Below are 24,237 nucleotides of genomic sequence, written 5' to 3'. Positions count from 1 at the left end.
AAGAACTAGTTTACATCCGTATTCATGTACTCTTCCCCATACACATTCTCTTGATCATAAACATCCACATCCTCACGCACGTATGCCTCCACATAGACACATTCTTCCTCATACTCAACCTCACTCACATCCTCATTCACATACTCTACCATACACACAGCCCCATCCTTACCCTCATACTAAATCGCGTGGCGGTGTTACCAATGTGGTAAAAAAAATGTTCGTTTACTCCGAAAAATTGTTTGCAAAATGGAGTGGGGTAATATTATAATGTATATATAGGCTTTTAAAAATTATATTTTAAAACTTAATTCCACACAACATACGCGTATATATTACGTCAAAATATGTATATATATATATATATATATATATATATATATATATATATTATAAAAATAGTCTTTAGTTCAACGAATTTTTACTAGAGACTTATATTTTGTTACAGCAAATGGGTGTACTTTTTTTTATCTATATGTTTTCCCTTGTAAAATTCAGTATGTATCTGGCACGGAAGAAATTCCCACAGAGTCTAGATCACAGGAAGAAGCGAGTATTCGCCTTCGCCTGCAGGAACGATTTCCGTCGGCTGACTTCCTTCTGGGATATGCGTCCAGCAGAAAATGCGAGCCGGGAAACTCCACGGGCGGACCCTGTTCCCTTCTTCCAGTCGGTATTTGTGGCTGAGCGTTCGTTCCGCTGCGAGGGTAAATAATGCGGTCACCCTTGATTTGTGCGTGTGCGTGTGTGTAAGTGTGTGGAGGGTGTACCAGCAGCGACGATGGGCGGCCCCTGCGAGTGTGCCGTATGAGGGGGTTGGTTGGCCGAGATAGCTCCGGCAATAAATCCAGAAGTGCGCTCGTTCTGGCCTTCGGGCACGAGGCACAGCGCCTCCTGGTGGAGGGGGTAGTGGCTGCTGTTCGCTCGCCGCTCGATCGACCTCAACAATCGCGGCGATATATTTTTTTAAACGGAAGTTGCGCTGCCAACGTGGCCCGCACCTGTGCAAAAAAAAAAAATTGGTTGTCTGTAAAATCGGTTTACAGACGATAGTTTAACGTGACAACGTCATAACAAAACATTGATGGAAATGATTGCATAATTTTATGAATAAAATTGAATTATTTTGCTAAGATATTATTTTAACTATAACTTTTATACATGTTTGCTATTTAACTTCTTCCAATCTGTGTTATTCTGTTAAGGATAGGACGATGATAGGAAAATTATAAAACGAATGGGAGTGTTTCAAGTTTAATGTGCCTCGAAAAATATCAAATCAATGGTTGTTCCAATCTAGTGGAAGAGAGATAGATGCGGCGCAAGCGTACAATGAGCGTAACGGGATACAGCGTAACGGGACACTTTTTCGTGCGTGCAGCCGGTGTTCATAGATTTATTAGACGTTGTCACGACAAAAAACAGGATTTTCTTAACGTCATTTACTCCCCCCCCCCCTCCTCCCTTTTTCCATCATAGTTGGATCGGATTTGATGCATACAGAATACCTATATATTACAATGTGGTGGTAATCATACCATTAGATAATTTTTAGTTTACCCCGAAAAAGTTTTTTTTTTTTAGTGAAACTTCTTTGCTGAGGGGAGGGCAACAATTTTCGAGCCGTTACGAAAGTTCCGATCGCACAAGGGGAATAATTAAGGTAATAATTGTGGGGTAACTGGTAGAGGAGACGAACAGGCGAGAGGAAGAAATGATGCGGCATACGTGCACACTCGCATACTTGCATACTCGTATACTACTTGCATACTTGAAAACTTTCCTTTTTTTTGCACACTTGAATACTTGCACATTTTTGCATTCTTGCACACTTGCACATTTGCACACTTACATACTTTCACTGTCCATGCTCGCATACTAGTATTTTTTTTATCTACGACTTCAGCCAAAGAGAATTACGTTTCCCATACCTAAAAATATAATAAGCAAGAGCAAGAAGTTTCACTTTCGTCGCGTGAGGACTCCACCTACGCACACACTTTTTAAATTTACAAAATAAAATAATTAACAGCTTACATAGTTGAGTGAGAAAAAATATTACAATGATAAGATGCTTTTAAAAAGTACCTATATTGTTAAAATTAAACTCACACATTATACATACATATTATATTAGCAACTACATACATTCTTTTTTTTCCCCTTGTAAAATCCAGTATGTAGCGGGCGAAAACTTTTTTTTGTACCATCCAATAAGTTGGCTTGTAAGGTAGACTTTCAGTACCGTGAAATATCGCGATAAGACACAGTTTCATTGAGCAAGTTAACTAACTGCTCGTCTTGCAAATAAAATTTGTTGCAAACAAATCTCGCTCAATGCAACCACGCTGTCGCTTTAACCCAGGGAGTAAATTTGAAGACTGGTTCTATTTTGTTCTTGTTGTTTATTCGCTTACCAATGCTATTTTATGATTGGTCGTTCGAGATACGATAGTAAATAAATTACGATTTGTTATAAAAAAAACATTGTTAGTATTTTATTTAATTATTAAAAATAAAAACCGAAATAAAATAACGTGAGTCAAAATTTAAAAAAAAGATACACCTCTCATGAGATAGCAAGTTTTACTCTCTCTCTCTCTCTCTTTCTATCTCTCTCTGAGTGACTGACACTCGCTGAGCTAGTAACATTACGCTCACATGCTCACTACTTTATTTTTTCTTCGTGAAAGAGTACAGTAAGCGAGTAAAGTTTTGGTTTCCAGGCCATAATATTAAGGCCGATGTAAATGTTGTGTTTTATAATTCCGAATCACTGGTGAAATATTTCAGTACGTAAGTGAAATTAGAAATTCAATAAACGCGTGATTATCTCTTCACTAGAAGGTATAAGCCAATGAATTCAATTATACTATTTCAAGAGAAAACTGTCTTTTTTTTATTGTAGCTTTATACGTATCACAGAGATAGTAAAATATACGAAAAGGAAAGAAAAAAACATATGTCAGTCGCTGGTGGGAAGCCTACAGTACACAGGGATGAGAGCCACGCCCGAACAGTTCCGAAGTTCTCCGAAGTTTGCCGATAGGCGCGGAAAACGTTTGCATTAGAATAATTCCGACCTTGAACTTGTACTCCCATCGCGGTCAAAGAAGAAGAGGGGTGCCGGATTTTGCAGAAACGTACCGGAACCGTTGTAATGCCGGATTAAAAGACCTTTCAACTGTGGTGAACTACATAGAGATCGCGGTCGCCTGAAGAACCACACGTCAGCCAGCCCTCTTTGAGAGCGTTCAACCGCTAATCAGAAACACGACCCATTCAAAGGGGTAATATACTGGCCTTTGGCACGACATCTACATCCTCCCCTCCCCTCTCGTCTAATTTTTTCCCCCTCCCTGCGCAGCTGCGTTATCGAGTTTCCGGCCGGAGCCTGGTATCAGAGAACGAATTATCGCTATCAGCGGCGACGGCGACGTGACACATCATGCCCGCCGCCTGACATTACAGTAATTGCAATTGCGTGCAAACTACCCCCATCCCCCCTCCGGAAATCGATCGACAAATTTCTTTCTTTTTTTATATCGTTATTCTCCTGCTCTCGTGAATTCAAACGCTTTGCCGTATTGTACAGGATGTATCTAGAACAGGGATGGATAAGGGGAAAGCGGGTTGGGGCAGCTGGGTGGCCCGAAAAAATGTTTATTAAACTTTTAATTTGTATAAGATTCGGTTTAGTAAAATTAGTTTTATGTACTTTGACAAATTGTTTTTTTTTAATATTATAATTTAACATTGTAGCACGATTAAAACTATTTTTTTTTATCTTTATTGTTTCTATTGCGCCTTAAACACAGTATTGCTATGAATACAGTACTTGCATAATGATAAGTACACGGGGTTTTATAACGCTTGGTATGTTTCTTGCTGTATGAGAGGTTAAAAAAGAGGGGGGGGGGGGCACTTATCACAATTTCTGCCCCGGAAGAAGGAAAGACGGAAACCTTATATTTACGACCGATCTAAAGAACACGTATAAACTTTAGATGCATATGAAGGACATGTAGATTTGGGCCGAAACGTTTCTGTTCACCGCTGGAGCCGTTAACTGTGGACAAGTACATACATACACTGGATCTCTGTTACGTGGAATGCCATATCGGTAAATCATTACACGACTAAACCAATGCATATGGTGTGTTGTATATTGTGCACATGACTGCCGGTACGGCATTCCACGTAAAAAGGATCCAATGTGTACACGGTAAAGTTTATTGTGGTAAACAGAAGAATTACAGGATCTATGTTCATTGACATATACACCCTCTGAACGTGTATTGGGCATGAACCCACGGTTTCGACGCTGTAGAATAAAAGCGCAAGTAATACAGATTTTCGAAGAGAGAGAAAAATAATTTCTCCATTGTCTGTTATTTTACATTAAAAAATTTAAAAATAAAAATAGATACATACGTTTTTATCTGTTACTGTTTTTTCTGTAACTTTATCAAATTTTTAAGAACCAAGCTATTTCAATGCCAAAAAAATCTGCGTGAAACTCTGGAAATTACATCGACAATAACTGCGAACCTATTATGTATCGTGTGACCAAAAAAAAAATCCTTGATGGACTTAGTTGTTTTCTACAAACCTGGTTAGGCGCTGCTTTGTGTTTCCGACAGTGTTATGATGTTATCAACCCTGGCCATTCTCTTGACAGCAGGCTGTTGTTAGAAACGCCAACAAAATGTATTTTAGTGCAGATTAAACTGCAGAGTCTGCATCACCACTGCTCAGATAAATAAACTACCATTTGATATACTGAATGCACTTCAATTACTGTTTTTCACCTTTACAAGAAAATAAATTAATGGTATTGCTGGTGAGTAAGTTTAATTTTGCAAACAAATTTATATGGTAATTGAGTTGACAAAAATTACTGGATTTTGTACTGAAACAGATAACGCCAGTGTTAATAGAGACAAATTGACTTTTCCAATAAGAAATTTTTTCTTAAAGTAAGTTTGTAGGCCATGTAATATTTCTGTTCCAGATCTCTCATTGGGCCGTAGTCAAAAAACGACCAGTCGAATATGTGGTGACATCAGTTTTGGCTATTCATCTGTCATCGGCATGAATCTACTCTGCCCATCGGAGAATATTATTTATTTACTGTTCTCAGTATTAACAATGAAGTTCAGTACTTTCTATATTACTAAAAGAGATAGATTGTCTGTATGTATGTAGTTTGCGTAGTGCGGAGGCTGTGCGACCTATTACTGTGAACATTTGTACGTGAATTCTCCAGTGGGAGGTGGTGAGGTCCGTTTGCACCTCAAAGCTATTATTATTTTTTTTTTTTGTAATTTGTCCTGTTTTTTAATTTAATTTAATTGTATTAATTTTTGACTACATTTTGACGATAATCTTCATGTAAATTGCTATCTCATTGTTGACGATGCTTTCTTCATCTCCTTGTAACATCTGTTACATTGTTGAAGCATCTTCGTCTCCTGGCAACAGCCAAAGCATTTTTGACGCTTTCTTCGACTCCTGGCAATGGCTATTGCATTATTTATTTTTCTTCGTTTCCTGGAAACGGCTATTGCATTGCCGATGTTTTATTCACATCCTATAAATGGCTATTGCTGTTGCGTATTTGATGTTTTCTTCGACTCCTGGCAATGGCTATTGCATTATTTATTTTTCTTCGTTTCCTGGAAACGGCTATTGCATTGCCGATGTTTTATTCACATCCTATAAATGGCTATTGCTGTTGCGTATTTGATGTTTTCTTCGACTCCTGGCAATGGCTATTGCATTATTTATTTTTCTTCGTTTCCTGGAAACGGCTATTGCATTGCCGATGTTTTATTCACAGCATCCTGGAAATGGCTATTGCTATTGCGTGTTTGACGTTTTCTTCGTCTCCTGGCAACGGCCATTACATTTTTGACGTTTTCTTCGTCTCCCAGCAATCCGAGCGTGAGACAGACAGCAGTTTTGCTACGTTCCCGAGGGTGGTGGAGCAACCATGGCAGAGTGATGATTCTGCAGTGGCTTGCCGCTGCGTCCCGCAGTAGCTACGGAGGCGGGAAAAGAAAAACCCACAGACAGGGAAATTTTTCCTCGGTCGAAAAAAAAAAAAATATTCTCTCTGACTAGGACGATAATCGAACACGGACGCTCCTCCAGGGGAGGCGGGTAGGTCTTGACCGCCCCAGCCAATCGCGGCGTCTGGACTCGACGGTGACATACGACAGGCGGGGCATCGCGCAGATTGATTTCACGAACCGCCTCTTGTATAATCGACGGTGGCGCCTCCCTCCCCTTTCTCCCCCTTCCTTCTCCAACACCCCTCCTCTCTCTGTCTCTCTCTCTCTCTCTCTCGCATGTCGAGGAAATAATTGAACGCCCAGTGCAGAAGCTGGGAGAGACACGAAATTGGAGTGAGGTGGGTGTGTTGTTGGGAAGGGGGGGGGGGTGTTTCGGACAGACGAGGGGAAGCTAGTGTTGTGTGTATATATAGCTCTACAGAGGGGTGGTTTGGGTGGGGAGGGGGTTAGAGGGGATACCGGCGGGATAGCAGCCTTCGGTAATAATTAAACAACGCGACGCGTAGTCGATTTAGAATTTGGGTAAGGGAAGGGAGGGGTGAGGCTCCAGAGACTCGCGTTAAGGGGGGAGGGAGGGGTGGAAGGAGGGAAATAGGGGGAGGGGTTTTGACGGGATATCACAATAATACATTCATCCCTCGGCCCCTTCTGGTACTGTCGGTCCGGGTTAAACTGGAATATTTTCCAACGTGCCGAAAGGTAAAGCTAATACTTATCTCAAGCACATTTAAAAAAAGGCCCATGTAAAAATAAGTTTCTCAAAATAAATAATAACGTATGAAAATAACGCATTATCACGCAGATATAATCAAGGCATAAATAAAAACGAAACGACACAAAAATATACCACAGCGATTGGTAATTACACGCCCTTTTTTATGCGGCAATATCACAAATTTTTGGTCAGTGAAAAATTATGAAAATCCTGGAGAAGTCAGTGTAAAGTCAGTGCATTATTTTTTTATGAACACCCTTCGAAACCACTGTATGATTCACTACCCGAGGAAGTCTAACGCGGTCAATGTTACCATTTCTTTTGAGGGACTCCTCTTTCGGGGATGTTACATACATATAGAATATACGTGCACACGCCGTGCGTGATCTCGACTCTGGCGCGCGGTCGGAAGAAAGGATCGATACATCGTTTTCCTTTGGCCCGGCGGAGGTATTAGTAATTCATTCACTCCGTCGCTATCAAAAATTGCTGGCGCCTCCCACGCGCCCCCTCCCCCTCCACTTCCCCCCCCCCCTCCTGGCCAGCCAGACCTGAGAGAGAGTGAAGGTTGGAGAAAGGGGGGGGGGGGGGGTTATGAGGGCTTCGGAGTCCGTCCAAGACGAGGCAGAGTCTTCAGTCTGGTCGCGAATCGCGGACGGGCGTGGACGTATTTTTTCGAACGTCCCGGTGTCTCGAAGGCTGCCCCGAAGGCACACCTCGTCAGACACCTAACTCTTTTCTCGCGCTTTCTCCCCGTTCTTTATCTCTCTCTCTTTCTATCTTTCACGTTCGAGCGATTTGGAAACTGGATGTAAGGAACAGGACAGTTGCGATTGCAGGATATTTATTTCGGGAGGGGATTTAAAAAAAATATATATATATATTCAAAAAAACTTAGGTCAACAAACATGAGGTTAGGACCGTTACGTGCAGCATATCTGACCGACATGCATCACTACCTTTGCGGTCTGTGATTCCAGGTCTTGTAACAGCTCGCCTTGCATCGCCCGAGATAACAAACTGTCTTCACCGAAATCTAGAAAAAAATATATATATATATTAACTACAAAGGGGGCGGGGGGGATACATTCCACCTATCACCACATCCATACTCTTGCGTTCACCACGTGGAACAGGATTCTGAATGCATTTCTCGTCTCGGTATCTTATGTGTATTTTTTTCTCTAATTCAAGCTCTTGCTGAATCAAGCCAAACGAAAAAAAAAAAATGTATCTCTTCTGGTTTATGCGAACCGGTGGGCGCTCGTCGACAAGTCGTCAGATCGATCCATCGCTGCATGCGGTGCAAGTGCACACGAATTAAAATATTTGATGCAGAGCTCTCAAACACGGACCAGCGATACCTGGGCTAATTGTTTTAAATTATTCGCGTTTTAATTTCGCTCTGAGATAGACATATCTAAAATAAAGATTTTAGGCGTTTTTTACCGAAGATTTCTGTTGTTTTTTTTAACTTACAAGCCTAATACTGAATGTATATTTGTGTATTATATAATGTGTCACCCAGTAAATCCTCACAATTTCACTGAGTTATGTACATTGTTGCATAACAATTTTTTGTGTCTTTTATTTTCTTCTGGTCTCGTCTTACATGGTATCTATCGAAATACGTAGCCAACAGATGAAAGACCAGAGTGTATATTTGTAATTGTAGGAAACTTTATGAACTATATTTTAATAAACATAATAACTTTTTTTTATTGTTTGTTAACTCCAACACATGGACTTTAATATTGGTTTACCAAAAACAAAAAAAGAAGTAAACTTGTTTGCAGTCATAGGCTACTAATATTATAATTTATAATGTGTGTTTGTCTGCTTGTCATTTCACGCAGTAACGTAGCCACGGATTGACATTAATTTTTTCATTCATTTTACGGGCCGGAGCGTTACATAGGCTACATATAACAATGAAATTCCATTCTTAAGGGAGTGAAAAAGGGGTAAATTAAGTTTTATAATAGAAAATCCTTGGGGAAACCCATGCGCTTAGTGAAGTTCATGGCTGCTAGCGAACTATAGGTGCTAATAACAGTTTAGTTTAGAACCTCGTCAATAGATGGCATTGCCTTGAATTTGTAACGCGCTATCGTTTGTTACGTCCGTCACTTCTTGCCTAGTAGTTACATGCCTTCCCAAAAAAATTAAGCTGAAGTTTGGCGTCCCGGTTTTCCTGATGGGTAGCCTTTATTCACAGAGATTGAGCAACCAATGGAACTTTCAAATCAAAATTTCCCGTTTTTCATGTGTATGTCCTACAGACATGAAACTCGTTAGTGACATTCCTTATATTAAGATGTGTTTAGCCCAGGCAACGCCAGATACTTCAGCTAGTAGCCTATAAAGCGACTGCGAAATTTGTTGTTTAGAGCACGAACAAAGAAAAACTTCCGAATTGCGTTTGTTCTTTGCTTGGCAAGTTAGCGATAGTAAGGCGTGCTTCGTCCTAACTGTGCTTTCAGTCTTTTGGCTTATTTTTGATTCAGTGCGAGCAAGATGTATAGAACAAGGTACATCAAGTGGCACTTTTAGGTTTGGTAGTATACTGAGAAACCTATGTTACCTCAACGAAAGAATTTAACAGATATTTTCGATAGCGTATAATTTTCTGTAGGAGCTCATTTGTGATAGAACACACTTTGAAAACATAAAAAAGTACTTGTTTAGTTGTGTAATTTTCTTGTAAAATCATGTAACGAGGACAATTTTTGTGTGTAACACTAGAATATAACATTTAAATTCTCAACATACGTCCTTAAAACCATATTTGCGGATGTCATAACCGAAGAATTAGGATTCCACAAGCTTCCCTTGAACATAACAGATATGATTTTTCCTCCTGTAATTTCGCTGCTTAATTGAGAAAACTTGTGGCTTTATTGGTTTACATGGAGTGACTCTCTTTCAAAATTAATTTTTTAATGAAGCCACAGTAAATTCGGTTCCGTAGTGAATAGAAACGAGCATTAATTTATCTTAAACTTAAATGAGGCCTGACCCAGTTAAGGTAGCCAAAAAGCCAGACAAAAACTGCTTCCTGTCAAAAGGTTTCGAGGATAGTAAAATATAATTTATTAGGCAGTAAAAATTGCAGTAAAGGACAACCGACTGCTTCGAACAGTGTATTCCAGTGTCAAGAAACTGGATCCGAGAAAGGAAAAGGCCAATGTCGGTGAAATTGTGCGGATCTAAAAAAAAAAAAAAACGCGAAGTTTTTCACATATTCTACCAAATAAACGGGACTGGTATTTATTTCGTGTTTTAGAATTAAAAATACACATCCGCGGACGTATTTTTTGGAAGACATAAATGGGAAAAATAAATATCAGGTGGCTTTTACTAGGAGGCAATACAAAATAAATAATTTTCCAGACACTTTCCTCTTCTGAAAAGTGTTGAAATGAAAGAATGGGAAGGCATTAATTCGTTGGCTCTTCTACGCACCTGAGTTTGACTGGTGGATTGATGAAAAAGATATTTGGTAACATTGATTAAAATAATTTCGTGGTTATTAACATGTGATGGCAGGCAATATAAAGAGCAGAATATAAATTTGAAGCTTTATTTTTGTTTCCTCGAATAACACAGTGGCAACACTATATAAAAATTTCTAGAATAATGAGACGAGTATTATGTTCAAACAATTGCTAATTAGCTGTGTGTCGTGTATTATAATGGTCGTGTTTAAATCGCGTTTAGGTTCTGCCGTACGTTTTTCCGAGTAGCCTATACGATGACAACGACAAAATAATTACGCTGCAAAGGGCTGATATAAATTACATGCATATATTATACTTCTTTGTGCGTAGTAATGACTGTCTATCAACGATAAAATTTCAGGTTCATTAAATGCAATTTTTATTCCTAGTTTGTTTTTGGCAACGGTTGTATGATTTATTCTTATTTTTAGTAAAGTCCCTTTTACTGTCAAAATATAGACAAAAAGTAATTACATAAAATTATAAACGATTCTTACCTATGAGTTAGCAGGATTAAATTTAAATATAAACTACAAACAAAATAATAAAGTAGCACTTATGCCACAAATGATAACCTTTCTTCACTAAAGATACCTCACTTCGTAATTTTTTCACATGTTTTCAGGCCAGTTTCATTTAAATTTATCTCACTCACACGTTATTACCGTTTTTAATAATCACTTCACCCAAAATGCACACCAAGAAAAATTTACCTTTTAAACGATTTTTGCTGTTCTTCGATGTTTAGCGAGCCCGCCATGTTGAAACAGTATTTTTTTACGTGGTTGTGTTTTATTTGTTCGACGTTAATTAATTTTTTCATCCGGATTTTCTTCACAGACAGCCAGTTTTCGTTCGCATGCGGAACTCAGACTTTTGCCATGGGTATTTCTCGGCGTTTGTTTGTAAAGTCACTTTCCCAACAAGTTTCCTGTCAATTTGAATGAATTTCAGTAAAAATACACACATTATATCAATTATTAATCAATATTTTAACCATAGCATGGTAATAACGTCTTAAACAAAAGTAAGCAATTTTTCTCACGAAATTAACAGTAATTCGTTCCCCTTGATTACATCAGCTCGTTACATTTTCTGGTTGTGGCACTAAATATTTATTTTCAGTTGATCACAGGCTCAACTGTTATTGTAAATTAGTTTTCTTTCTCTCAAAATAGTTCCTTGGAATTGTTTGAAATCATTTTTCAAAGAACTAAAAAAAAATTTCCAGTGAACATTTATTTCATTTTATTCTCGTTACTTACAAATCATTGTGAATTCTTTGTAACGATATTTCACTAAAAACGCTTCAGTATTTTTGATAGCAGGCTTTAGGGAAAAAAATTAATTCGTTAGAGCAGCACTACAGCAAATATTATTATGGATAAAAGTCTCTCTTACTACTTTGAAAATGGGAAGCCGGAACAACATCTGGGAAGTATTTTTACCATTTAGCTATTGAAATACACAAACGATTTGAACAAAAATTTGAATAATTTACTCCGATGAAGGTTGGTCGCTCCTCTTAAGTTTGAACATGGCGGTTCTTTTGAATGTACATGTTTCGTGTTTCTCCTTCGTGAGTTCTTCTACCTCCTACCGTTCACGCAGACACTTTTTTTTTTTTTTTTTTTTTCCACACTTCGACAGGACGGAGTCCCCGAGTGTTTAAAGCCAGTTGAGAATTTTGTAATTGTTCGAGCTGTAAGAAAGTACTTCAATTCGGGACCGCGAATGGGAGGGGGAGGTTTGCTACGACTCAATGCCAAACGTGATTACGCCGCAGTTCAATTTAGAAAGTTTCCAGAAAACTCAAATCGCAATTATCACTGTTTCTGTTGAGAAACCTTGTGATTCGGTCGTGTAAAATTTTCCATTGCTTAGCATCTTTGTTTAGTTTAATTTTTTTTACATATACCATTATCGGTTGTACTGTGCCATAAACGAAACTTCTAAAACGGACAAAAATATGAACACCCAATTAATGTTTCTGTATGACATGCTGTGTAACCAGCAATGTATTATGTCCAAAAAAACTATTTTAAATCAATCTTCCCCGTTGCAATAATCATTTTAAACGTTCTTTTTGTATAGTTTATTCTTGAATTAAAAATAGCAAGTAACTTAGCAGTTTGTGCTATGCATAATTATTATGTAAAATATTCTAACTTCTCTCTTAAAATATTTCAGGACATTTTTTTAAATCTGGTGATTAGGAATTTATTATAATCCTGTATACTACTTTTCTGAGATAGTACTATATAACATTTTCATAGAAGATATTCAGTTGGAGTTTGACTCACGAACGTAACTCACCGCAAGTGCGAACAACGTTTTGAGAAGCTCCGGAAAAAGATTAAGTTCTCTCAGTGCTGACAGCTGACGAAAATAGGACTACGGCATACTGTACTTCTTCGATTCATGAGTACTCCTACTAAAGAACCAAGCAAGAAACGTGAGTAAAACTTCAAAAAAGAAAAGGATTATCCGATTTTTTTTTGGTATTCCCTGCAAAAACATTTTAGAGAGTATCACAGTGTGTCTTTAATTGAAAGGCTATTGAAGCATTATCAAATAAACCTTTTTCTCACAAGTTTGTATAAATTATGTTGGAATCAGACATCAAGAATTTCAGTACGAGCGCCATCATTTTAGTTTTAAAACGCTTTTGGGCACTAGTGCTAATTTTGTAATTTTAAGTAAATGTGATCGTAACTGATGCCATTGCATTTAAATAATTTTTTATAATTATGTGAGAATAATAAGATTTTCGGAAAACACTGTGTGTTGAAGGAGGTCAGTGTTTAAAGCATAAGTTATCTGTAACATTAATTTTATTTGATACATTTCATGAATACAAAACTGTGCTTGTTCTTAAAATATTTCATTATCTTTTTTTACAAATCCGTGTCACATCAGAAAGCAAACATGCTGTACTGGTGTAAAAATAATCTTTAAAAAAATGTTTACGTGATTAGTTATTAACTGTGTCTTGGAAAATACACTGAGTGATTTAACAACATGCTCAGTTTTAATCACTTATTGGGAAATTTCAGGTGTTGGTATCACTGGCACCTGATTATTACTTAATCTTCGGTCAGTTCAGCATGATTCGAGACACGAATCATCTACCCATGCAATTTTACCGCAGTTTTTAACACCTTCCACAAAGGTGTTTGAACATTTTGAATAACTGTAATCACTCAGGAACTGGAACAGTGGAACAGGTTCTGTTCGAAATTTACTATCTAGTCCACCTTTAGTCTCGAAAATCTGCAGGTAATGGTTTTGCAAAGCTACAGGTAATAGTTTGTAATGTTTAAAGTCACAATAAGGTCGCTCCCATGGCAGAGCCTCCCTCCTGAGATCGACCTTCTTGACAAAATATAAATAAGCTGCTCGTCACTTATTGCAGTGGATTTTTTTTTTTTTGCACAGCCGGTAGAGTGGTATCAGAATTCCAAGGTAACGAAAGTGATTAAGCAATATATTTAACGCTTGTAACGTGTTTAATATATGTAACGAAAATTACTCGATGGCTCGGGGTTTAAAAAAAATGTTTTTTTTTTTTTTTTTAATTTGGAACATCTTTACAGCCAATTGTAGATAGCAGCAGCAGCGCATGATTTCGTATATTTTTACTATTATCTTGTAAACGTTTACATACTTTCTCATACTTTTGCTTACGTTTGCGTAATTTCTCATACTTTTGCGTACGTTTGCATACTTTTCTCGTACTTTCGCAATCCGTAATTCACAAATTTTTAAACTCTCGACACTGTACGTGGATCCGGTGTTAGCATTTAGCATTACATAGAATTGTGAGAATGTGTATAGAAATTTACAATAAGTTTATGCATCCTATTTTATCTGTCATGAACCAACTGTTTCATTCTTGGATTCCATTGAAGACATGGAACAGACACTAGAGAATAAAGGTCTATTTTACGCGTGTTTGAAGTATTTGAGTTCCTTAAAAAATTCCCATCCCTCTTGTCTGTGTAGTTTCACTTCTAGCTCGCGGAGCGATCACGCGGCCTTGTTTATATTTATATATGTTTATGTTTATATATATAAGTTTGTCATAGGAATATGTCCCAAAAAACTTTTCATTTATTCTGTACCTACACATAATTGTAATTACATTACCAGGGAACTAACATAATCAAAGTTACACACTGGATTTGGCTGACGAAAAGCACAACGAATTACAATAAAATGTTATGTATCGAATTTAAATGGGGTGCCATCTAACGGCAATGAGTACAACTTACCGAATCCATTGACCTGTGGTGTGAGAAGAGCCTTCACAGAAGTTATGCAATAATACAAAAATTATTTTTAATACTACTATTATTTTTTTTGTAATCATACGGAATACACTGATTATGTATGTGCATGTGTGTGTGTATATATATGTATGTAACTTTTCATTTGTACAAAAATATTTCAGTTGCAATAACATGTTTTGCTGTATAGGCGTTGAGCTAGAATGACCTTGAAAACAACTCTGCTCTCGGGCCGCAGGCGCAGTGGGAGGTGACGATGACGGAGACGACAAGGAGAAGGAGGAAGAAGCGGAGCGAGAGAGGCAAGAGGCCATACGGGAAGCGGAGGAGAGGCGGAAAGAAAAGCACCGCAAGATGGAAGAGGAACGAGAGAAGATGCGGCAAGAGATCAGGGACAAGGTGAGCGATGCGAGAAAAAAAGCACAGGTGGTGTTTATTAATTTTTTTATTTATTTGATTTAGTTGCACTACCGAACTCGCTATTGTGTCGGCAGGCTGATTGGAAGAGCTGCTTGAAGCTAAACTATGTGTAATGTTTACGGACCTGCAAAATTTGTGTTATTACTTGCCAACTGTAATAGATTGCAAATGCTTTTACACTTGAAAGACCCTTGTCATTAGAACACTGGTCATTTGGTATTCTTGGCTTCTGGGTTGTAGCCACGTATTAGGGTAGGAGTTTGTTAGTTACCTACCCTGATGTTGGCGACTGACAGGTCGACCGAAACGTTGGTGAAATCTACGTTTTCGATGCGGCTATAACCCGAGAAGCCAAGTAACTCCAGAACAATGGCCGCGAAAAACCTGTGATCCTTATGCCTTGAAGGATTACAAGCCATTGACAAACCAAATACTTTTTAATTTCTTTAAATGGATCATGCAATGGGGAATTTCGATGTAATACAATTCAATACAATTTTTTTAAATATAAACCCTCTGTTTTCCAGTGTCAGATATCAGACTATTTGTGCCTGATGACGGGAACAGATGCCAGTTCTTGAAAAGCCACAACCGTTGTCATTGGAAATTCTTCTGTGTTCGGCAGTGCTATCGTCGTTGAGTTGCCCATAGTACTTGTTAAGCTTCATCGTTGTGTTTACATGTTTTCTGCGTTGTCCAGGTTTGTGGGCTGTCTGCATTTACTGTTCTAGGTGTAACTATCTCGTCATTGTTAGCTCACTGTGTTCGTCTATGCTGTTATTTTTTTTTCACGGCTAAATTATTTTGGCGGAATTTTTGTGATGTCTCATAGTTTAAGTTTTGATTGTGTTCGTATGTTGTTTGTCCATAATACCTGTTTAGGTTCATCGTTGGGTTTATCTGTTTGGCATCAGCTGATTTATTCGTGTCCTCTGTGGACTCATGTTTTCATTTTTATTTCTTACTAGCTCTATCGTCCACGTGTTTCTGTGATTCAATCTAGTTAAATGGAAAAGAAATAAAAGAGACAGCACACATTTTTTTGTAATTTGTTTGACGTAGGTACACATATACAAAGCATTTCTTTCAATCTCTGTATATTTCCATCTATAAATCTCACTTTATTTCTCAACATATACAAAAATCTTTTTATATATTTCTATATCTCTCTAAATATGTATGTTTATATCTTTATCTTTAGTCATCACCCCATCTATATCTCTCTCTACATCTATCTATATCTGCACATCTCCATCTCCCTATTTATACTTCTCTATACATATCTATATCTCTAGCTATGTCTATACATTTATTTTTTTACAAAACAGAAGACGAACACACAAACATTTATATTGAACATTGAACACTGAGGACTGTCCTCAACACCGCTTTCTGTGCTGCTGGTTAAACATGGAGGAACGTGAGCTCACTGGTAGACAATATAAAATCCAAGACACTCACAGGATACCTATATGTATTGTCTCAAATAAGCGCGTGCGTACACTCTCTGTCTTATTCTTTCGATCATCTATCTCTCTCGGTACTTTTTTTTTGTGGAGGACCGAATCATCACAAAAAAGAGGAGAACGAAAACGAGCCCAACAACTTTATGTAGCATAGGGCTCTCTTTATATCTCTTTGGCAAAGTACCTATTCTCTTTTCTTTTCGCGTCACAAACGCTTCACAACAATGTTTCACGAAAACGTTTTAAAATTCGGTCTTGAAATTTAACTCTCATCGCGACCGAAGAAGTTTCACTTCAATATTATATTACTCAATAGAATTCATCACAAAGCCGAAAATTCTTGTACGTAGTATTTTTTTTTCTTATCTCTGAGTTGAAACTATTTAAATTCGCTAGTTCCCAAAGAAAATTACTAATATTAGTTAAGTTTAATAGTTTTGAAAGTATTTTCAATACTTAAAATTGGGTTCATGTCCATATTAACGTAGGTAAGCTTGAGCCCAACAAAAAAAAAAGCGGACGTAAATTTCGAAGATTTATGTCAGTGAAAAGCGCTTCTTTTCGGTGGCGAACTGTAAAGCTTAAAAGGTTATTTCAATCGTGGGACAGCCCACCCTGAAAATTAACGTACCTAAAAAAACATATGAACTGGGGAAGCAGTGTAATTTCTTCAATGATTAGTTAACTACCACATCATTATCCAGTACCCGATGAGAAGGCAGTGATTCAAGGGGAGTAGTTTTCACAGATTCACAGCCAGTATTAAAAGATTTGTAAGAAATTTTGGTGTTTTTTTTTAAGGGAAGTGTATGTTTTATTGAAGTATTATTCGTGGAAATAAAAAGAAATATGTTATCTGCCATATACTGGTATGCATTGATGTAAACCACATTAGTTTGCTCGTTTTAAGAGCATAAAATATTTTGCAACTAAATCAATTTAAATGATTTCATTTCTAAAAATGATTAGCTTTTTTAATATGCTATATTTTTAGTCATATAAATTAAAATAGTTGATTTTGCAAACATATACCTAAAGTATTAAATTCGAGTGTTTAATTATTTATTGCAAAACATTAATATATAATAATCCTTGTCCAAATGGAAGGTTAAAAAATTAATTTGTTAATGTTAAGTTTTTATTTTACATTTTATATCTGTTCTGTTGGTAATTTTTTTAAAATATATCTGACAATGGATATCTTTATTGAGATATGTTTTTTTTAATTAGCTACATATAACGAAACTATTTTATCAAACCTTTTAGACAATTCAATTATAATGTTCTCTTTTATGATAAGAGAGCTTTTAATTGAAACATAAGTAAGATTTCCCCGAATTAAATTTCCTCTTTTCTGTGTGGCTCTTCTTCCATTTTAAGAGTAGGGCCTCTTTGTTAATTACCAGAGCTGAGTCTCGTAGAATATTTCTGTTGCTTATTAAAGACAGTAATGTAATTATCTCAACACAGTACTCTTAAACAAATTTTCACCCATCTTTTTGTAGCTTCATGATAGCATCGGAGAGAAAATTTCAGGAATAGTTAGTAATTACTTTTTCTGTTTACATTACTTAGATATATTTATCTGTACAGATTTTGATTAGAAAAAATTGGGACTAAATAAATATTCATCCATTTTTTAAAACTGAATTTAAATTAAGCTACAAACTAAGCAACAAAATTGTCTATTTTAAATGCATCCATATTATAATTTTGTTTATAATACGTAACGCTATAAACATTTTTCTTTAAGAAAATAATATATTTATGGGTAAACAAATGTTTTATGTTAAATGACAGTATTAGTTAACTACCATATAATTATCGTATCACAATTTTTTTCATTGCCGTTTTTTTTCTTTTTTTTACAACGAAATTCGTGGAGATTACCGCAACAAGAAGATACGTTTATATGAACAAAACAATTTTCATTTAATTCGGACTTTTTATGACGTTGTGATGGTTGATACCGTAAGTTTTGAGTATCACAACTCATTACGGATGGTATTTATTGCACCAGTGCTACGTTATATATCTCATATCAGTTGTTATTATGAAATGAATTGTTAGATATAACTTAACAATTATAAGTATAAAATAAAGGTACATTTCAGGGGAAAGATTTTTGGATGTGTTAAAAGGCCAAACTTATAAAAATCAAGTTCCAAGTGAATAATAATTAAGGTTAGAAACGATTTTATTTTGTTAAACAATTATTTATGAAATAATTCTCATGGTTAGCAACACTAATACTGCAGCTTTAATTTAAATCATCACGTAACCAGTCAGCTAAAACTTCAAATGCTTGAGACAAGAACGTAAGATACCAGGAAAAAAAATATTCGAGCTATGAGTTAAGTAAAATAGTTATGTTTTACCAACAAAATAGTTCATTCAACAAACACATGAAGTATTCAGAGGTTTCTGGCCTATTGGCCTTTGGCTCCCATGAATTATAACTGGTAAAACACCGCATGTGGGATTGGTGGTAGTTCACGACCAAACTAAGTAATTGTTCACGATTATCAAAACTCTAAAAGGTTAATCGAGTGTTTAGCTTTCCCTTTGGGGTGCCTCAGATTTAAGACATTTTACTCAATTTTAACATGTGAATGTCAAAACAGTGAAGTAGCCCTACCGTTTTTTTAATGAATTTTTGTTTTTTTCTTCGCGGTATTGCCAACAATTCTGATCCATCCAATATGAGACCTCTTGTTTAGTTACGGAAATGATATCGAACTCTCTCTCTCTCTCTCTGTTTATTCCGCTCTCAACTACCCTTCTAGCGTTAAAAAAAAACTCTTTTTTTGACCCCTCCGAAATAATTTGAGCAATTTACTGGTGATAGTAATTTATTGATACGACGAAATAACTTTCTGGAGAAAACACTGTTTATGGATAGCCTATCAACATTTTCGTATCACGAATATATTTTGCGTCATCACAGTATTTTTTTTTTCACACTATGAAATGACACGAGATATTTTCTGACGTCCAGAAAAAAAAATTTCGGGGGGGTGGGGTTCGGGGAAGGGGGTAGATAATATAACTACAGATGCATACGAACACAGAAGATGTGAATCTTGCAATGCGTTACCTTATCTACCTTATCACCACAGCGGCTCAGTCGAACACAGCCATTCACTAATTAGATTAAATTTTCACAATTAGGTACACGGTATAGAAATGATTTTCATCGCATAGGAAAAAAAATTATGTTCCTTTACAAAAGATTCTTTTGTAAACTATTTTTCAAGAAATAGTTTGTAAAACTACGCGAAAGATATTCTACAACACATTGCTATGGTTATTTTTGCATATATGATACACGTTTTTCGAGATAAAACTGAGTATTTCTTGCGCACATTGGTGCATAAAGTTATATTTTAGTGGATTTTTCATTCAAGCATATATATTACTAAACCATGAAAAATATCAAATATTCAATTATTTTATTTTATTTTGTTGTATTATGATTATTGATGTGCGCAGTTAATACTGGCAAGCTAATTAAGGGAACGGTTTATAAATAACTTTAGATATTGGAGGTACTGGGACAACACAAAGCATAGATGCCCGGGTAATAATCTGGACCCAGTCTTACTGCGGACACTATTTTGTAGGGATACATATGTTTTCACGTAATTGTGCAAATATCTGTAATTTTACATTTATATTTCTGTTTCATTTTAAAAAAAATTATAGTGTACGTACCGACATACGGATCACCACTTCACTGATCAGCTTATCTAGGAATCAACTCCCTAACAAAATCTTTCTCGAGTGGCAAAAAAATTCCTCGATGATCAGCGTTAGACGTTTCTGGATTTGTTTCCCAGAGATTATGTAACGTTCACGTATTCAGCGCAAGATGTGGAACTCTGTCACGGCACACTCATTGTTTGTTCTTTAAATGTGTTGCACTTTAACGGCCAGTCCCTCGGGCAATTTGTTTTTAATCACAAATTTCCTCGCCAGATATTTAATTAACGGCATTTTTGAGTTTTAAAAAGTCACGCAAATGATAATAATTATGCACTATTGCGTAACCTTTTTACCTATATTATATAACCATTAGGAAATATCTGTTGAGAAAATTTGTGATGAGACATAAAGTTCAAGTGCTCTATTTGCATAAAATAACCGGCAGAGCTGTTACATAATAGCAATGGAAATTAAATGAAATAATCAGCATGGTATGTGAAACCAAACATTTACGACGTACTTTGAGCATGTGGGGAAGGAAAAAAGAAACGTGTTTCTAGTCGAGTAACGTACAGAAACGAACACTTGTTTCAAGAGGTCTGGAATTGTGTTAAGGACTCCAAATCACGTTCCTTAGACCCACTTAGGTCCTCTTGAACACCAGCACTTGGGGGTTAAATGGGGGTGATACTCGTTAGGGTAATGCGAGGGTTGTCCCGTTACAGGTAGTTAAAGTTTTTCCTTGCTCCGTGCCCTGTGCTTTCGCCTCTTAGCCATCGACTTTTATTTTTTTTTCCCCTCGGTCGTTCTCCGCTACCGTGCTAGGCGGTGCCGCGGACAAATATTGGGTACGCATTAGGGACGTCCCGGTTTGGAGTCCCGCTACCGACACTGAAGATGGCTGCTGCAAGGCACGCCGAAACATCGGGCGCACGATCATGTCCACTGACTTGGGCCTAGACGCAGGTGCCAACGAGTACTTAGTGACTCTTGGCAGATATTGTAGAAGACGTGGTTAAATATGAATGCAAATATTGTCGATAGAGCTAGCTAGACTGTATAGGCACCAATCAATAGATTGTACAACACGTTATTGAATGGGGCCCATATGGTCTCGCTAGCTTACTTGACAATATTTATATTTATATTTAAACTTTCAAACACACTTCATTCTTTATCCTACATTTTTCAACAAAAAATATTAATTTATTATGTAATCGAATTTTTTAAATTTTTTTTAAACTTCAATCCTAGCTCAGTATTACTGCAAACATATATTTTTTTTGTAGCGATGTAGTTGCTTACGTGTAAATGTAGAAATTTACAAATATATTTAATTTTGCATGATTACTTCAGTTCCATTTTCAAAAAAAATTACAGGGAAGTGTGATTGGCCGTGATATACAGTAAGGCGCCATTCCAAGATTAAGTCAAGTGTCTCAACCACTGTCCAACCCGGCTTCGTGCTTCCGATGTGAAATAGGAGTTTGATATTTCATAACAAGTGCATTTTCAATGTGTCCTTCGTCAAATACTATATTACATTTTCTAATTTTTTAAAACAAATTCCGTGTCTTGCTTGAGCACCATTTGTAGGAAAAAAACCTACATTTCATTTTGTTTACATCAGCCAGGATGTAACAGATCTGTTGTGCAAATCGTAGGGCTGATGCTGCTTTTACAGATAAACCATTGTTTCTTTTTTTAATTTTGTCACAGGACTATCATAAAATTTACACTGTTTTATTAATTTACGTAAAAACAAATACTTTTCATTGCGAAATCACGACATCTTCAGTGTTTCCAGAACCACAGCTAGATTAATTTATAGACAAGCGTTCATGTAGATACGTGTACACAAATAATTCATGTGTATTGTGTATATGCACATTTCTTTTCCATGACTCCATTGCATTTAAGCTCTATTTTCTTCAATGCTATTACTTGTGTTGGTTTATGATATAATAACAATTATAATGTCTGGATTTAAGTGTGTTTTTTTTAAGTTAACATATTACCATCATAAGTTTGTGTAACGTATTTTTTGTGTGTGTGTAGTTGACCAGACAATTAAGTTTATGAAAAGACTAAAATACTTAACATTGGTACCAAAAATTCATTAATACACTTATAATTTTTTTTTTATAGTCAACGCGAAACTTTATTTTTGTGTTAGGACGTGGCCTAAACTGATTAACCCCCTCCTCCCCTCGCTCCATTTAACATACAGCACCGCTGAAACCGTCAACCTCTTTCCACCAGCCGGCGTATCCACCCTTCTTCCTCCCCTCCCTCCCCCTTCAACGCTTCCCCCTCCCTTTCGGCACGTAATTTATCCTGGAATCCATGCGATGTCAATAATTCCTCGAGGCTGTCTTATTTATAGCCCGGACCGAGCGGTGTATGGGGGGAGGGGGGAAGAGAGTCGGTCACGTGACCTAGTTCGTACAAAGGGCGAAGAGTGATAAATGAGACAGGAGGAAGGAGAGATAGAGAAAGAGAGAGAGAGAGAATGACACGACCCTGAGGAGGTTGCTTGGTTCTGCCCGTTTTCAAAAGAGGAATTCACCTGCGAATTCATTTGTGTCCGGCCGTGACTTTAAATTAACTTCAACGTACCTTTGCCGCGGGTGGCGCGTTGCAAAACGGAGTGAGTGATGAAGGGGTAAACGCCCAACCGGATCATCTTGTATGTCACCCTTTAGGTGGTCGCTGTCCTTGAACTTGGCGTGAAACATAATTAATTGTAACAGAGCAGAACTGTCAATCGGGGTTTATCATTACATGCTCCTAGACATATTCAACACTTTAATGTGCTACGTGAAGAAGTCAGGCAGATATTAATCATTAGCATTTTCCTTGGGTTTATAGCGCCGTGATAACTCAGTGATCAAAATTGTTGCAACTTAAATATAGTTTATTGATATTTTCCAAGTTCTATTATCTCAGTGAAAAGAGAAAAATATATAACGCTAGTGCTGTAAAGATTCTCCTCTCCCCTCCCCCCCCCCCCCCTTGGTCAAAAAAAATCTGTTGAAAATATATTTTTTTTAATCGATGAGAGAGTATTTTTAAAAGGAAATAGTAAACACAGCTCATGAAACTTGAAACTTTACCCTTCTGTTCTTTGTCTTAATAAAAGAAATCTCTTTCAGTGCAGACTACAGGCGCAGGTAAATTTCGAAGCTACTATTTATTTCGGATCTTTCTGGAAAATTTTCGGACGTAATATAAACGTCTGGAGGATTTCGTGAACTTAAATTGCAAAACTTATTTTATGTACGCCAATATTTATAATTTTCGGATTAAATTTTTTTCTCATATTTCATGCAGCGAAAAAGTTTTGAAAGTTTTCTATTATATGCATCCAGCACATTTCCGTATAATAATTAGAACAATTTCTACAAGAATGACATGGTCATAAACTTGAACATAGCGCATATAAGTAGATGCTGTATTGTGCTGCTAGAGAAAACTACAATGAAGATAAGATACCAGTTTTGTTTCATAGTTTATTATTTAAACACATTTATTCGCTACTTGCGATAAGGCTTGCAGACATAAAAATAAAGTTTATGGCAAAATATTATGGTAACAGAATTAAATTTTGTCCGTCAACCCCTATCTTTTCACCCCTTGCAGAAAAATATACTTCTTATTAAAATTATTTATTGATACAAATTTTAGATAATATTTACAAATTTTGCAATAATCTATAATGAACGTCATACTACAATGCATACTAAGGGAGTTATCACTACTAGTATAAAACAAAGTCGCTTCCCGCTGTCTGTCTGTCCCTATGTATGCGCAACGGATTTTGATGCTGTTTTTTTAATAGATAGAATGATTCAAGAGGAAGGTTTATATGTATAATGCATGATTATATAGTAGAGAAACACTGATAATTTTAGAGGTTTCTAATCTGATGTCGTAAATAAACACATTTTTTGCGCTTACATTGCAAACGCTGGCTGAACCCTACGAGATAGATCAAAATAATGTACTACAGTATTGTACACCTTAAAAAGGTCTACAAAAAAGTCCCGGATGGTATATGTCTAT

General features: G+C 36.6%; 1 protein-coding gene across 3 annotated transcripts in view; it reads left to right on the top strand.

Annotated features, from left to right (window-relative positions):
* Positions 1-24,237, top strand: part of LOC134536865 (complexin) — a 1,123,559-nt gene that overhangs the window by 1,034,086 nt on the left and 65,236 nt on the right. For all 3 annotated transcript variants that reach the window (XM_063376912.1, XM_063376913.1, XM_063376914.1), the window contains one exon: positions 14,820-14,980. In XM_063376912.1, the coding sequence (XP_063232982.1) occupies positions 14,820-14,980 (161 nt within the window). The remainder of the gene's footprint in view (positions 1-14,819; positions 14,981-24,237) is intronic.

This window comes from Bacillus rossius, chromosome 11 (assembly GCF_032445375.1).
Source record: "Bacillus rossius redtenbacheri isolate Brsri chromosome 11, Brsri_v3, whole genome shotgun sequence".
NCBI classification, from domain to species: Eukaryota; Metazoa; Arthropoda; class Insecta; order Phasmatodea; family Bacillidae; genus Bacillus; species Bacillus rossius.
Note: the sequence above shows the minus strand (reverse complement) of the source record. Positions and strands in the feature narration are given on the sequence as shown.